This window comes from Saccopteryx bilineata, chromosome 12 (assembly GCF_036850765.1).
Source record: "Saccopteryx bilineata isolate mSacBil1 chromosome 12, mSacBil1_pri_phased_curated, whole genome shotgun sequence".
Classification (NCBI taxonomy): domain Eukaryota; kingdom Metazoa; phylum Chordata; class Mammalia; order Chiroptera; family Emballonuridae; genus Saccopteryx; species Saccopteryx bilineata.
In genome coordinates this window covers 33485019-33497952 of record NC_089501.1, presented here as the reverse complement: position 1 = coordinate 33497952, position 12934 = coordinate 33485019, and the positions used below count along the sequence as shown (strand labels likewise).

At 44.2% G+C, this 12934-nt stretch overlaps 1 protein-coding gene across 1 annotated transcript in view; it reads left to right on the top strand.

The window, feature by feature from the left end:
• LOC136316057 (microtubule-actin cross-linking factor 1-like) overlaps nucleotides 1-12934 on the top strand; it is a 91825-nt gene that overhangs the window by 1522 nt on the left and 77369 nt on the right. Inside the window, 9 exon segments of the mRNA XM_066247800.1 lie at nucleotides 1648-1881; nucleotides 3413-3616; nucleotides 6130-6648; nucleotides 7424-7600; nucleotides 7858-8008; nucleotides 8780-8988; nucleotides 10503-10669; nucleotides 12062-12200; nucleotides 12330-12461. Of these exon segments, the coding sequence (XP_066103897.1) occupies nucleotides 1648-1881; nucleotides 3413-3616; nucleotides 6130-6648; nucleotides 7424-7600; nucleotides 7858-8008; nucleotides 8780-8988; nucleotides 10503-10669; nucleotides 12062-12200; nucleotides 12330-12461 (1932 nt within the window).

Below are 12934 nucleotides of genomic sequence, written 5' to 3'. Positions count from 1 at the left end.
TTAAATTTTGCTTTAGGCCCTGGCCGGTTGGCTCAGCTGTAGAGCGTCAGCCTGGCGTGCAGGGGACCCGAGTTCGATTCCTGGCCAGGGCACATAGGAGAAGCGCCCATTTGCTTCTCCACCCCCCACCCCCTCCTTCCTCTCTGTCTCTTCCCCTCCCGTAGCCAAGGCTCCATTGGAGCAAAGATGGCCCGGGCGCTGGGGATGGCTCCTTGGCCTCTGCCTCAGGCGCTAGAGTGGCTCTGGTTGCAACACAGCGACGCCCCGGAGGGGAAGAGCATCGCCCCCTGGTGGGCAGAGCGTCGCTCCTGGTGGGCGTGCTGGGTGGATCCCGGTAGGGCGCATGCATGAGTCTGTCTGACTGTCTCTCCTCGTTTCCAGCTTCAGAAAAATACAAAAAAAAAAATAAAATAAATAATAAATAAATAAATTAATTAATTAAATAAATTTTGCTTTAAAATTGAATATTAGAGCCTGACCAGGCGGTGGCGCAGTGGATAGAGCATTGGGCTGGGATGAGGAAGGACCCAGGTTCGAGACCCTGAGGTCACCGGCTTGAGTGTGGGCTCATCTGTTTTGAGCAAAAGCTCACCAGCTTGGACCCAATGTTGCTGGCTCGAGCAAGGGGTTACTCAGTCTGCTGAGTGCCTGCGGTCAAGGCACATATGAGAGAGCAATCAATGAACAACTAAGGTGTCTCAATGCGCAACGAAAAACTAATGATGCTTCTCATCTCTCTGTTCCTGTCTGTTCCTATCTCTCTCTCTCTCTGACTCTCTCTGTCTCTGTTTAAAAAATTTTTTTTGAGCCTGACCTGTGGTGGCGCAGTGGATAAAGCGTCGACCTGGAAATGCTGAGGTCGGCGGTTCAAAACCTGGGCTTGCCTGGTCAAGGCACATATGGGAGTTGATGCTTCCAGCTCCTCCCTCCCTTCTCTCTTTCTGTCTCTCCTCTCTCTCTCTCTCTCTCTCTCTCTCCTCTCTAAAATGAATAAATAAAAAAGAATTTAAAAAAAAAGATAAAAAAAAAATTTTTTTTGAATATTAGAAAATTTCTTAATTAAAAATTATGTTAAAGCCTAACCAGTCAGTGGCTCAGTGGATAGAGCGCCAGACTGAAAAGCAGAGGGCCCAGGTTCAAAACCCCGAGGTCACCGGCTTGCACGTGGGCTCACCAGCTTGAGCACAGCGTCGCTATCTTGAGCGTAGGATCATATAGACATGACCCCATGGTCACTGGCTTGAGCCCAAAGGTCATCAGCTAGAAGCCCAAGATCTCTGGCTTGAGCCCAAGGTCACTGGCTTGAGCAAGGGGTTGTTCTCTCTGCTGTAGCCCCTGGGTCAAGGCACATATTAGAAAGGAATCAGTGAACAGCTAAGGTGCCACAACAAGGGATTGATGCTTTTCATCTTTCTTCCTTCTTGCTTATCTGTTCCTATTTGTCCCTCTCTGTCTCTCTTTCTCTGCCTCTGGCACAAACAAAAAAAAATTTTTTTATTATTTGCATTGGTTTAGGCCTAAACCTTAAGCAATTATAGTCAGGGACATACATCTGTTGCAGATAGGTCATCCCACCTCGTAGTGTTGTTAGAGGTCTTAGGTGTACTGCAGTCAAAGGCTCTGCCATCCCTGTTTTCATGTGTTAAGGATTTAAAGGATGACATTCAGAATCATGCCACCTCATTTGCCAGTGTTATTAGAGACATTGAAGGGCTCCTGGAAGAGAACCAGACCAAGATGAGCCCCCACGCGTTGACAACTCTTCAGGAAAAACTTCGTCAGGCTAAGGAGCAATATGAGGCTCTCCAGGAAGGGACGCGGGTGGCCCAGAAAGAGCTGGAGGAAGTGGTGACCTCAGCCTTACAGCAAGAGACTGAGAAGGTAACCAGACTGCAGTGACACTTGCTATTTCTCCAAAAATGTTTTGGTACCTACACAAATGAAAGGTAATGAGGGGAAACCGCCTTATAGAGAGCATAGACTCATGAACAAGGGTTGTTTCAGGAACAGATCTGTGAACCAACATTTTATTTTTTACAAGAAACATCCTGAAGAATTTTAAGTCAGGAATAGTTGGTAGGAAATTCATATTACCCCTACCCCCCCCCAAAAAAAAAAATCTGGCTGCTGAGTGCTCAGTATTCTAGTTGGAAAATGTCAGAAAGAATTTAGTGAGAAAGAGGTACTCTGAGGAGGAAAATGCAAATGTCATATTTCTTCCAGGAATCTAGACTCGTGATTCGAGAGTGCTGGGGGGATGGGGAGTATTCGTGGGCTGCAAGCCACCCCCACCTGCCACTGTGGTTTCAGTGGGAATCAGCACTGGGATACCCTGTGAGAAGGGAGGTCTCAGGTGGTCTTGTGGGCCCACTCGGCACTGGCAGATTGAATTGGAATCCTTTGTCTGGCCACGGACTCAGATGCTAACAGGGAAGTAGAGAAAAGAGAAATAAGTTACTTGAAGATGAATCCTGAACTATATGAATGTATCCCATGGCATATCTTTTCAATCAATTAAAATACTTGGAGAGTCAGAAAATAGTTTCAGAACTTAATGCTCTGTTTGGCAGAGAAAGGGATAGCAGGAGACTATTTCCCTTAGGGAGGAGCAGCCAGGGAGTTGAGTGTGACTGTGTTCGCTCTTACCCTGGGAGGCAGTGTATCACTTGCATACCTAGAAAGGATGCTGTGAGACCTTGCTGGGTGCCAGGACTAAATCGCCTCCTAATAAAATGAAGCCTTTTAATAAAATCCTGGGATTTTCTCCCTCCCACTCTACCTTTTAAAACAGTAAGGTATAGAGAAAATCTAGAGATAATTTTAAATAATTACTTTTTTCAATAGATTTAGATGCTTGTTCTTTTTTGTGGGTCAGTGACTGATTTCACCCTGTCTTGGAGCTTCTCTTTTTCTTTTTTTTTTCTTTTCATTTTTCTGAAGCTGGAAACAGGGAGAGACAGTCAGACAGACTCTCGCATGCGCCGACCGGGATCCACCCGGCACGCCCACCATGGGGCGATGCTCTGCCCACCAGCGGGCGATGCTCTGCCCATCCTGGGCGTCGCCATGTTGCCACCAGAGCCACTCTAGCGCCTGAGGCAGAGGCCACAGAGCCATCCCCAGCGACCGGGCCATCTTTGCTCCAATGGAGCCTTGGCTGCAGAAGGGGAAGAGACAGAGAGGAAAGCGCGGCGGAGGGGTGGAGAAGCAAATGGGCGCTTCTCCTGTGTGCCCTGGCTGGGAATCGAACCCGGGTCCTCCGCACGCTTGGCCGACACTCTACCGCTGAGCCAACCGGCCAGGGCGCTTCTCTTTTTCTTTAGTGTAAAAATTTCCCTCTTGACTTAACCTGTACCCTGTAATTGCTGAGTATCTATGGCCTTCCTATGATGGCTCCCTCTGTGGCTTTCAGAGCAAGGCAGTAAAGGAACTGGCTGAAAACAGAAGTCAGATGGATGCTCTCTTGGATTGGATGGCCTCAGTGGGCTCCCCTGCTGGACAGATGGAGCGGCTGTCAGGAGCTAGCCTGGAGAAAGGAGACTTGGATACCACTGATGGTCACATGGGAGTGAACCACACCGCAGAGAAACTGGACAAGTGATGTGAGAAGATGAAGGTGAGGGTGTTAGCTTGTCCTCACTGTGCTGGGGACTCTCTTCTGCCCTGGACAACTTACCATAACCTTGCTCATAGATCCAGTGAGCTGTTCAGTTTATCTCTTTGATGTCTCAGCAGCTTTGTACTGTTGGGCGCTCACCTTGCAGTACTCTGCCCCTTACTTTGCACAGCACTGCTCTGCCCTTCATAATCTTTCTCCTAGGCCCCCTTTCTAGTGCTGTTGTGCTTTCCGCTAGTGTGCTAGGCCTCCTCTCATCTTTCAGAATATACTTTTCTAGTCTTGTCCATTTATGACATTTCAGTTAACATTTATACTAAATAATTACATGTGTATATTTGTCTCCAGCCCAAATGCCTGTGCTGAGATTCAAGCCAGTATATAAACCTCTATCGGTGACTTGGAATCACAGGCGCCTCAAACTGACAAGTGGAACTCCTGTTTCCTATACTGCCCCTCCCTGATCAAACACGTTCTCCTTCCTGTATGCCCATCACTGCCTGCATTAGACCTCATCTTAGACTCCTTTCCCTGCCTCACTGCCCCATATCGCATCAGTCATCAAACCCCATGTTGCTTATCTCTCTTTCACAGCAGCCACACTGCTTTGTCTCCAGTGAGATGTTATTGTAGTTCCGACTGCTATCAAGTCATCTTCTACTGGTCTCCTTTCCTGTTGGCTTTTCTCCTCCAATCCATCCCCCACACTGAAGGGATCTTTCTAACATGCTATACCCTTTTAATGGTTCCCTATTGCACGCATGAAACCATTTCTTACTATGTATCTGTACTCATTTATTCATTCATTTAGCAAATATTAACCACCTGCTATATGACAGGCAGTAGAGATTAACCAGTGAACCAACCAGATAAAGTGTCTCCTGGGACATTAACTGACATGCGCAGGTACATTGTATTACATGATTGAGGGATGCTTATATTATATATTCAAGGCACTTAAAAACACATAGATCACATGTTGTAGTAGTGATATCTTTCTTGCAAAGCAAATCTGGTTTAGCTGGAGTGCTTCATTGAACAGCTTGTGTGGTCCATTGCCTTATTGTGTACTAATAGGATTTGTGCCTCTGGCATGCTTCTGTGCTTGGAAGATTCATTGTAGTGTGTCCCCCCTAAGCCCTAGCACTCTTGTAACAGCACAGAGCAGAGATGGTTCTGCTGTCATGGGAACCTTCCTGCTGGCAACAGTCTGCTTGACCAGTGCTATCTCCATTCTAGGAAGGAAACTGCCGTACTGATGGGTGGATGGTTTAAAGGGTGAGAAGGAGACATCTGGATGTCATACAGATAGGCTATATGGTACTATACGCTCCCTGCTATCTATCTGAGCAGGATATATATATATCTCTCAGTAGTTGCATAAACAGTATAGATATTTAGGCACACTGACTGAGCTCCCACTGACTTTTGTTAGACTCGAAAAGAACATTGTTAAAACAACCACTACTTGCCTGACCAGGCGGTGGCGCAGCGGATAGAGCGTCGGACTAGGATGCGGAGGACCCATGTTCGAGACCTTGAGGTCGCCAGCGTGAGCAGGGCTTATCTGGCTTGAGCAAAGCTCACCAGCTTGGACCCAAGGTCGCTGGCTTGAGCAAGGGGTTACTCGGTCTGCTGTAGCCCCACAGTCAAGGCACATATGAGAAAGCAATCAGTGAACAACTAAAAGTGCCACAACGAAAAACTGATGATTGATGCTTCTCATCTCTCTCCATTCCTGTCTGTCTATCCCTCTCTCTGACTCCCTCTCTGTCTCTGTAAAGAAACAAACAAACAAAAAAAACAACCACTACTGTCCTCCTTTCACTTGTATTCCATTGGAATAGAAAGAAGGTCCACATAGAAACACATGGAGATAGCACATACAAATGACCTGTTCTGTCCAGAAACACTATTTACTCTAATATATAAATTTTTTACTTAACAAATTAATTTTCCTAGATCTTTCCTGTTAGAGACGTAGGTAATTGTCTTCACAGATAATTGATTGACATCTCCCAGCTAAGAATTTGCAGTTTTTATAGTGTCCCATGTGTGGCTCACCCAGCTTATTCTCCCCTTCCATTAATTTAGGTAACTATTAGTTGGCAATTTGTACCTTCTCTTTGACTAAGGTAGTTTAGTGAAGAGAGTCAGGTCAGGAGTTCATCCCTTAACTATCTGCATGATCTTTATCAGTAGTGTGTCTTTTTGGTATTCACTTAACCCTATCTTTAATATTGATATTATATTGTCTTCCCACATTGCATATTGTGCCACAAGTCAGATGAGATAATACATATAAAATATGTTTAAGAAGTATGTTTCTATATGTGTTCGTTCAGCTGGAAGTGGCATATGGCATCATGCTTAGAGAGAAAGGGAGAGATTAGTGATTTCTGAGCATCTATAAATGTGGTCTATGCATTTCTGTTTCACCTCTAGTTATAGTTATAATCAAATTATTGTGGTGTCTGTACTGATTATCCTTTGTTTGGGGGATTTTTTGCCAGGCCCATCACCAAGAATTGCTGTCTCAGCAGCAAAATTTTATCCTGGCCACCCAATCAGCTCAGGCCTTTCTGGACCAGCATGGCCACATTCTCACACCTGAGGAGCGAGAGATGCTGCAGGAAAAGCTAGGAGAGCTAAAGGAACGCTACGCTACTTCCTTGGCCCAGTCTGAGGCAGAGCTGAAGCAGGTGCAGACACTACGGGGTGAGCTGCAGAGGTTTCTGCAGGACCATCAGGAGTTTGAAAACTGGCTGGAATGGTCTGAGAAGGAGCTGGAGAGCATGCACCAGGGAGGCAGCAGCCCTGAGGCCCTTCCCTCCCTCCTCAAGCGGCAGGGCAGCTTCTCAGAGGACGTAATTTCCCACCAAGGAGACTTGAGATTTGTGACTATCTCAGGACAGAAAGTGTTGGACACTGAAAACAGCTTTGAGGAAGGCAGAGAACCATCAGCAACTGGATCCTTAGTGAAGGACAAGCTGAAGGATGCAACAGGGAGATACACTGCTCTCCATTCAAAGGTATGGAAGAGGCTCTGGCAGCCTCTGGGTCAACGATCGTGGCAGGCCTCACACTACTGTGGGTGGTTTCTGAGGCTTAGAAACCTCACAGCACAGTGAGTGATCTCATCTGTATATAGACTACAGGCAGAATGTCTTTTTGAGCTGTGCAAAAATGTAAAATGTGGAGGCCTATGGCTGATGCCTGATCCTAGCCATACTGGGTATGTCTCACTCTGGTGATGAAGGTGGAGGTGCTCACCTCTTGTATCTTGACCAGCAGACACAGCCTCCCGAGAGACATAGCACAGGGGAAGCTTACACCACGTACGCAGTCTCTGTTCCTGGACAGAGCATCTAGGGGTAACCCTTATTTTCATTCCTATCAAAGAACTCTGTTTAGCTCCTCAGGTATAGAGTCTAGTAGTGAGTTCTTCTCATCTTTATTGTGCTTTGTACCAATACCTCTTAACCCTTGAAAAGGAACACTTTTGTACCTCTTAATGCCATTTCTGCCTGCAACCTGTTGTATATTATGTTGGTGGTTTATCATCCAACTCACTAAATCTTCTCTTGTATGTAATAAAGTTGAGGTGAATAGTAGAATCAAGCAGCAAGGAACTCACTCATAAAAGGTCGTTGCTACCCCTCTATCCATGGAGGCCTCAGTACTACTTCTAACTGTAGTTACGGTGAGTTCCCTGTAACAAAGCCAGGCCTCTCTTTGGACTCGGCCTAGGCAGCTGCTGCCTTTTGCTGGGCCTTGCTTAAGCTTGCTTTCCCTCCTCTCTGGCAGTGTACACGATTGGGTACTCACCTGAACATGCTGCTAGGCCATTACCGGCAGTTCCAGAGCAGTGCTGACAGCCTGCAGGCCTGGATGCAGGCTTGCCAGGCCAATGTGGAGAAGCTCCTCTCAGATACTGTTGCCTCTGACCCTGGGGTCCTGCAGCAGCAGCTTGCAACAACAAAGGTAAGCCGGGACACAGGCTGTGGTTTTGTATGGCTTACAGTATCCAAAAGTAAAACAAATACTGGTGTTTAGGTTAAAAGCTGCTGTTGAGTTGGAATGCCTGGGAGAAGATCCCATTCCTAAACAATTTATTCTAGTATCTATGGCTGTGGATAATTTGAGAATTACTTTGTAAAGCATCCTAGTAGTCCTGGATTCCTAGAACCAGCTTTGATTACTCACATGTTTTTCTTTTGTCCTTTTTCATGGACAAGCAGCAGTTGCAGGAGGAATTGGCTGAACACCAAGTACCTGTAGAAAAGCTCCAAAAAGCAGCTTGTGACCTCATGGAAATTGAAGGGGAGCCAACCCCAGACCACAAGCATGTTCAAGAAACTACAGATGTGAAGTGGCAACAGGAATAATGCAGTCTCAAATCCTAGTATGTACCTCTGTCCTGTAATAGATCCCATTGTGTTCTGTAAGTATCTGATCCTAGCTGGGTGCTGAGGATATAAACATGAATAAGTTACCCTCTTATGAACTTGATTCTTCTGTCATTGAAGGGCCTTTGCAATCTGGCTTCAACCACTTTTCCCTAGGCATTCTGCCTTCTATCCACACCCTACATTTTCCTTTCCCAAGTAAATTTTACATTTCTTAATTGCTTTACCCCTGAAGTTTTTCCTGTTGCTTAGCTGATAACATTAATTGTTTACCATACATCTTGTGCATGCTTCAAGACATAGCCAAGAGGTTGCTTACTTTGTATACTCCTGACTTCTGCTGGAAAGGTGGTCTCCTGACCTCCTAAAAGAAATGAGAGAGAAATAATTGTTCTTCTTTCAGGCTTCTCTAGTACTCTTAATCCCAGTGTGAGGCACTCGTGCTTTTGTCTTCACGGTTAGTTGTGATGTGCCTTCCTCTGTCTATGCTGTCTTTTATGTTTATAAAAAGCAGGATTTGACTGTGATTGTCTTTAGTCCTCAGCTTCTAGCACAATTTCTGGCACTTAGTAGGTGCCAAATACATAATGCTATGGAATTTGGCTCAACTACTAATGCCCTTTAAGCTTATTCCTTCTATTTGTCTTGATGTCTATTATTATTATAATTAACATGCCATTTAAATACATTCTTTTTTAAAAGCATAACACAAAAATAGTCTCCACTCTCTCTTTTCATGGCCTTGACTTTCCAGATTCCATACTTGGCCATTTCCAAAGCCTGTCCTGTGGCCTGGCCGGACGCTCTGCTCTGCTGCAGAAGGCGATTGCCCAGTCTCAGAGTGTGCAGGAGAGCCCGAACAGCTTGCTGCAGTCCATCCGGGAGGTGGACAAAAACCTGGAAGAGAAGCAGGTGGCATCCCTCTCATTGGGAGTCATCCAAGAAGCCCTTGCCACTAACATGGTGAGACCTCTACCACCAGAGTTTCATATAGGGTATATTTGCCATGTTCCATAATTGTATCACTTTGAAAAAGTAACAGGAGAAGAATTCTTTTTTTGTGTGTGTGTGTGTGTGTTTTTCTGAAGCTGGAAATGGGGAGAGACAGTCAGACAGACTCCCGCATGCGCCCGACCCGACGCTCTACCGCTGAGCCAACCGGCCAGGGCCTGTTTGTCCATTTTTTAAAAACATAGCCTAATTTTTCTCTCATAATACATGTTCAGCCCAATCAGAAGGATACTTAGCTCATCATAGTCACTCAGGGATGGAAGTTGATGAAAACTTCATCCTGACATAAGTTTTCATGATTATTGCTTCACTAGGAAGAAAGAATACCATATATATTTTGTTAATCAAAGCAAGCTTTACTTGCCCGCAGCTGACTGATATGTAATCCTGCCATGTAACTAGAAGGCATGGAAGTAGGAATATTTGGTGAAGAGTATTATCTACCAAACATAGATACATATATCCAGCAGTGGAATTGCTGGGTCATAATATATAGCCAGCCAACCTGTGCTCTGAAATGGCTGCCCATTCTGTTTCATTAGCCTTTCTATTCATTTACTATAGTACACTATTATTACCAGAACTTTAAGGTATGTTTTAATATCTGGTATGCTCTCATTCTTGTTTTTTTCCTTCAGGATTTTTCATAGCTATAACTGTACATTTATTTTTCCATATGAACTTTTTAATCAACTTTATTCTATAGAAAAATTGATATTTTTATTTGAGTCATATTAAATTTACCTATACATACATACATGTATATGTAAATACACATTTTTATGGACACCTTTCCATTTATTCGGTCTGCTTTTGTATGTTGCAGACTGCTTTACTCAATAAAGATTTTATGTTTCTTATTAGCTGATTCCTGAAATTGTACCTTTTGTGTGGCTATTGTCTGAAGTCTTCACACTTGATTTTTATATGTTGGTTTTATGTTCTGATACCTTATTTATTGAATTACTTCATTGTTTGATTTACTTGTATTTTTTATTCTCTTAGGTTTTGCAAGTACACTTTCATGTAATGTGAAAATGTAGTTTTATCTCAGAATTTTTCTGCCACAAATTGTTTTCTCTTGCCTAACATCTTCAATGCAATGTTAACTAATAGTGGGGAGAGTGTTTGCCTGGTTTATGGAAGAAGAGGTAGACTGTAGAAGCTTGGAGAGGTGTAATGGCCTAAGATCACAAGCCAGGAAGAGGCAAAACTGCCATTGAATTTCAGGTCTTTTTGACTCCAAAACCTCCATTCTTTTCATTCTCTTATGCTGCCTAGCTTCTTTCATCTTTTAGTGTGTACTTATTTTTAAGGGTTAATATATTTCCTGTTAATATATTTTAGGTACTCAGATACAGTGGAAAGAATGCAGGCTTTGGATCTTAAGTCCAGCTCTGCTACTTTTTTAGGCAGTTGACTAATATATTTCAGAGAAGTTAATATATTTCCTGTTTGTTTGACAGGAGCTCAATTTGGAAATGGAAGGCCAACAGGAGAACCTTGATACTCTCGAGCACCTGGTCTCGGAACTGAGCTCCTGTGGCTTTGCACTGGACCTTTCTCAGCACCAGGACAGGATACAGAACCTCAGAAAGGACTTCACAGAGCTACAGAAGATAGTTAAAGAAAGGTGAGTTCTCATATATGTGGGTCAGTGTCGGGGAGCTAGTTTTTTCCTTGCTGTTGAGTGAAATGATTATCTCACCATTAATCACTAGAATATATGATACCAAGAACTCTACTATGGAGTCATAGGAGATTTGGAGAGTGCCTCTTACAACCAAAGCTATTTAATCTACTTTATGTTTAGTGGTTTTTCTGTTACTAAATAATGAGTTGGTTTGTTTTTTCAGTAATGAGGCTCAGTTACCTCTCTGTACTATAAAAAGCTTAGGTCACCTGGACCAAACAGATCAAATTTAGGGCAGCAAATAGGATTATGGCAGGATTTGAAATAAAGAGAAAAGTTGGAGACTTCGCAGACATAATTGAGGGTTATATTGGCAATAAGCCTGCTTGTTTTGACCACATTTAAGTTGCTGTTTTAGAGGAGTGTGTGGGTTCTCTCTCTTTTTTTAAGGCATACATGGGGATGTGACAAAGGTGGCCAGTTTCGGGTTATCAGCTCACTGCTGTAAAACCATGATTTTTTCATTAGAAAGCCTCATGTGGATCTAAGAGCTTGTTAAGATTTCGTCTCTTGGTTTAGCCATATGTATTAGGGGTAGTCAACCTTTTTATACCTACCACCCACTTTTGTATTTCTGTTAGTAGTAAAATTTTCTAACTGCCCACCGGTTCCACAGTAATTGTGATTTATAAAGTAGGGAAGTCACTTTACTTTATAAAATTTATAAAGCAGAGTTACAGCAAGTGAAAGCATATAATAATCATTACTTACCAAGTACTTTATGTCGAACTTTTGCTAAGTTTGGCAGAATAAATCTTTATAAAACAACTTACTATAGTTAAATCTATCTTTTTATTTATATAGTACTTTGGTTGCTCTGCTACCACCCACCATGAAAGCTGGAACGCCCACTAGTGGGTAGTAGCGATCAGGTTGACTACCTCCGATATATATAATCTTGATTTAGCAGATGACGGCCTTAGTGACTAGAGGAAAGTAGTTGCTCAAACCAATGCAGGTAGGTAATTTAGGGGAGGGGAGAAGATGGGGACAAATGCCAAGAAGGCTTTATTTTTCTTCCCCTATGCTAAGGCCTTTTAGCTCTGGCTTGAAGTCTGATAGATGTGGCTGGCCATTTCCAAAACTTGAGTTCCAAATTGATTTCTCTTTTCTTGATTTTTGTTATTTGTGAGTATACTTACTCTAACTTCACAGAGCCTCTGTTTTAACATCTTCCTTGCTAAAGGAATTAGCATTTGAATTAGGCCTTGAAAGAGTCAACTGCCTAAAAAGTAGCAGAGCTGGACATAAGATCCAAAGCCGGCATCCTTTCCGTTGTATCTGAATACCTAAATAGCAGGCTCCCTTTAGTTTTTCTCACTTTCACTCTAGCTTAAGTAAGACTGAAGACTCCTTTCCCCAGAAATGTCCAAACAAGGGCAACAGATTCCTCACTCTGATGTTCTCCTACATTACACGTGGTTGTTCAGCCAAAGCTGCTGTGGCAAAGATGATGGGAAGGAACGGCCCTGTTAGGAAACTGATGCCATTGTCTCAGAATAAACTTAGTTTTTGTTTGCGTTGACTTCTTTACACAGCTTAGTCTGGCAAGTAACAAAACCTCTTCATTAACTGAGGGGAAGATGCATCATCTTGCCAGGAGCAATTGGATGAATTCCGGAAGCTAGTTAGGACCTTCCAGAAATGGCTGAAGGAAACAGAAGGGAGTATTCCACCTACAGAGACTTTCATGAGTACTAAAGAGCCTGAAAAGCAGATTGAATACCTGAAGGTAGGTGAACAAAAAGATCTCCAGGACTCGGGCTAGACAGCAGTTTAGAAATATATATGGATTCATGTCCAGCTGTGGGAAAGTGGTGTGAGATATCAAATTATCCCTTTGTATGAGAATAGAAATTCCCACCTATCCCTTCCCCCTACCCGAGCACTGAGCACCAAAAATCTCCTACTTAAAAACCAGGCCTGCCCTGCCTGACCTGGGTGGCACAGGATGGAACACGACAGGGTCCGGGGGGAGCTGGGCCAGGGGTGGGGGGAGAAGAGGGCGGGACTCTCCCTTGTCAGGGGATTTGCGCTGCTTGGCGAGACTGGTGCAGTGCGGCTCCCGTCCTTCGCCCTCCCTGGGGGCGGGGCTTTCCCTCCGGCCTGAGGGCCGCGGGGGCGTGGCTTGCTGAGCCGAGCGGCTGGCGCCCAGGCTTCGTCGTCCCGAACCGCGCAGAAGCCCCTCCCCCGGTGCCTCGGCCT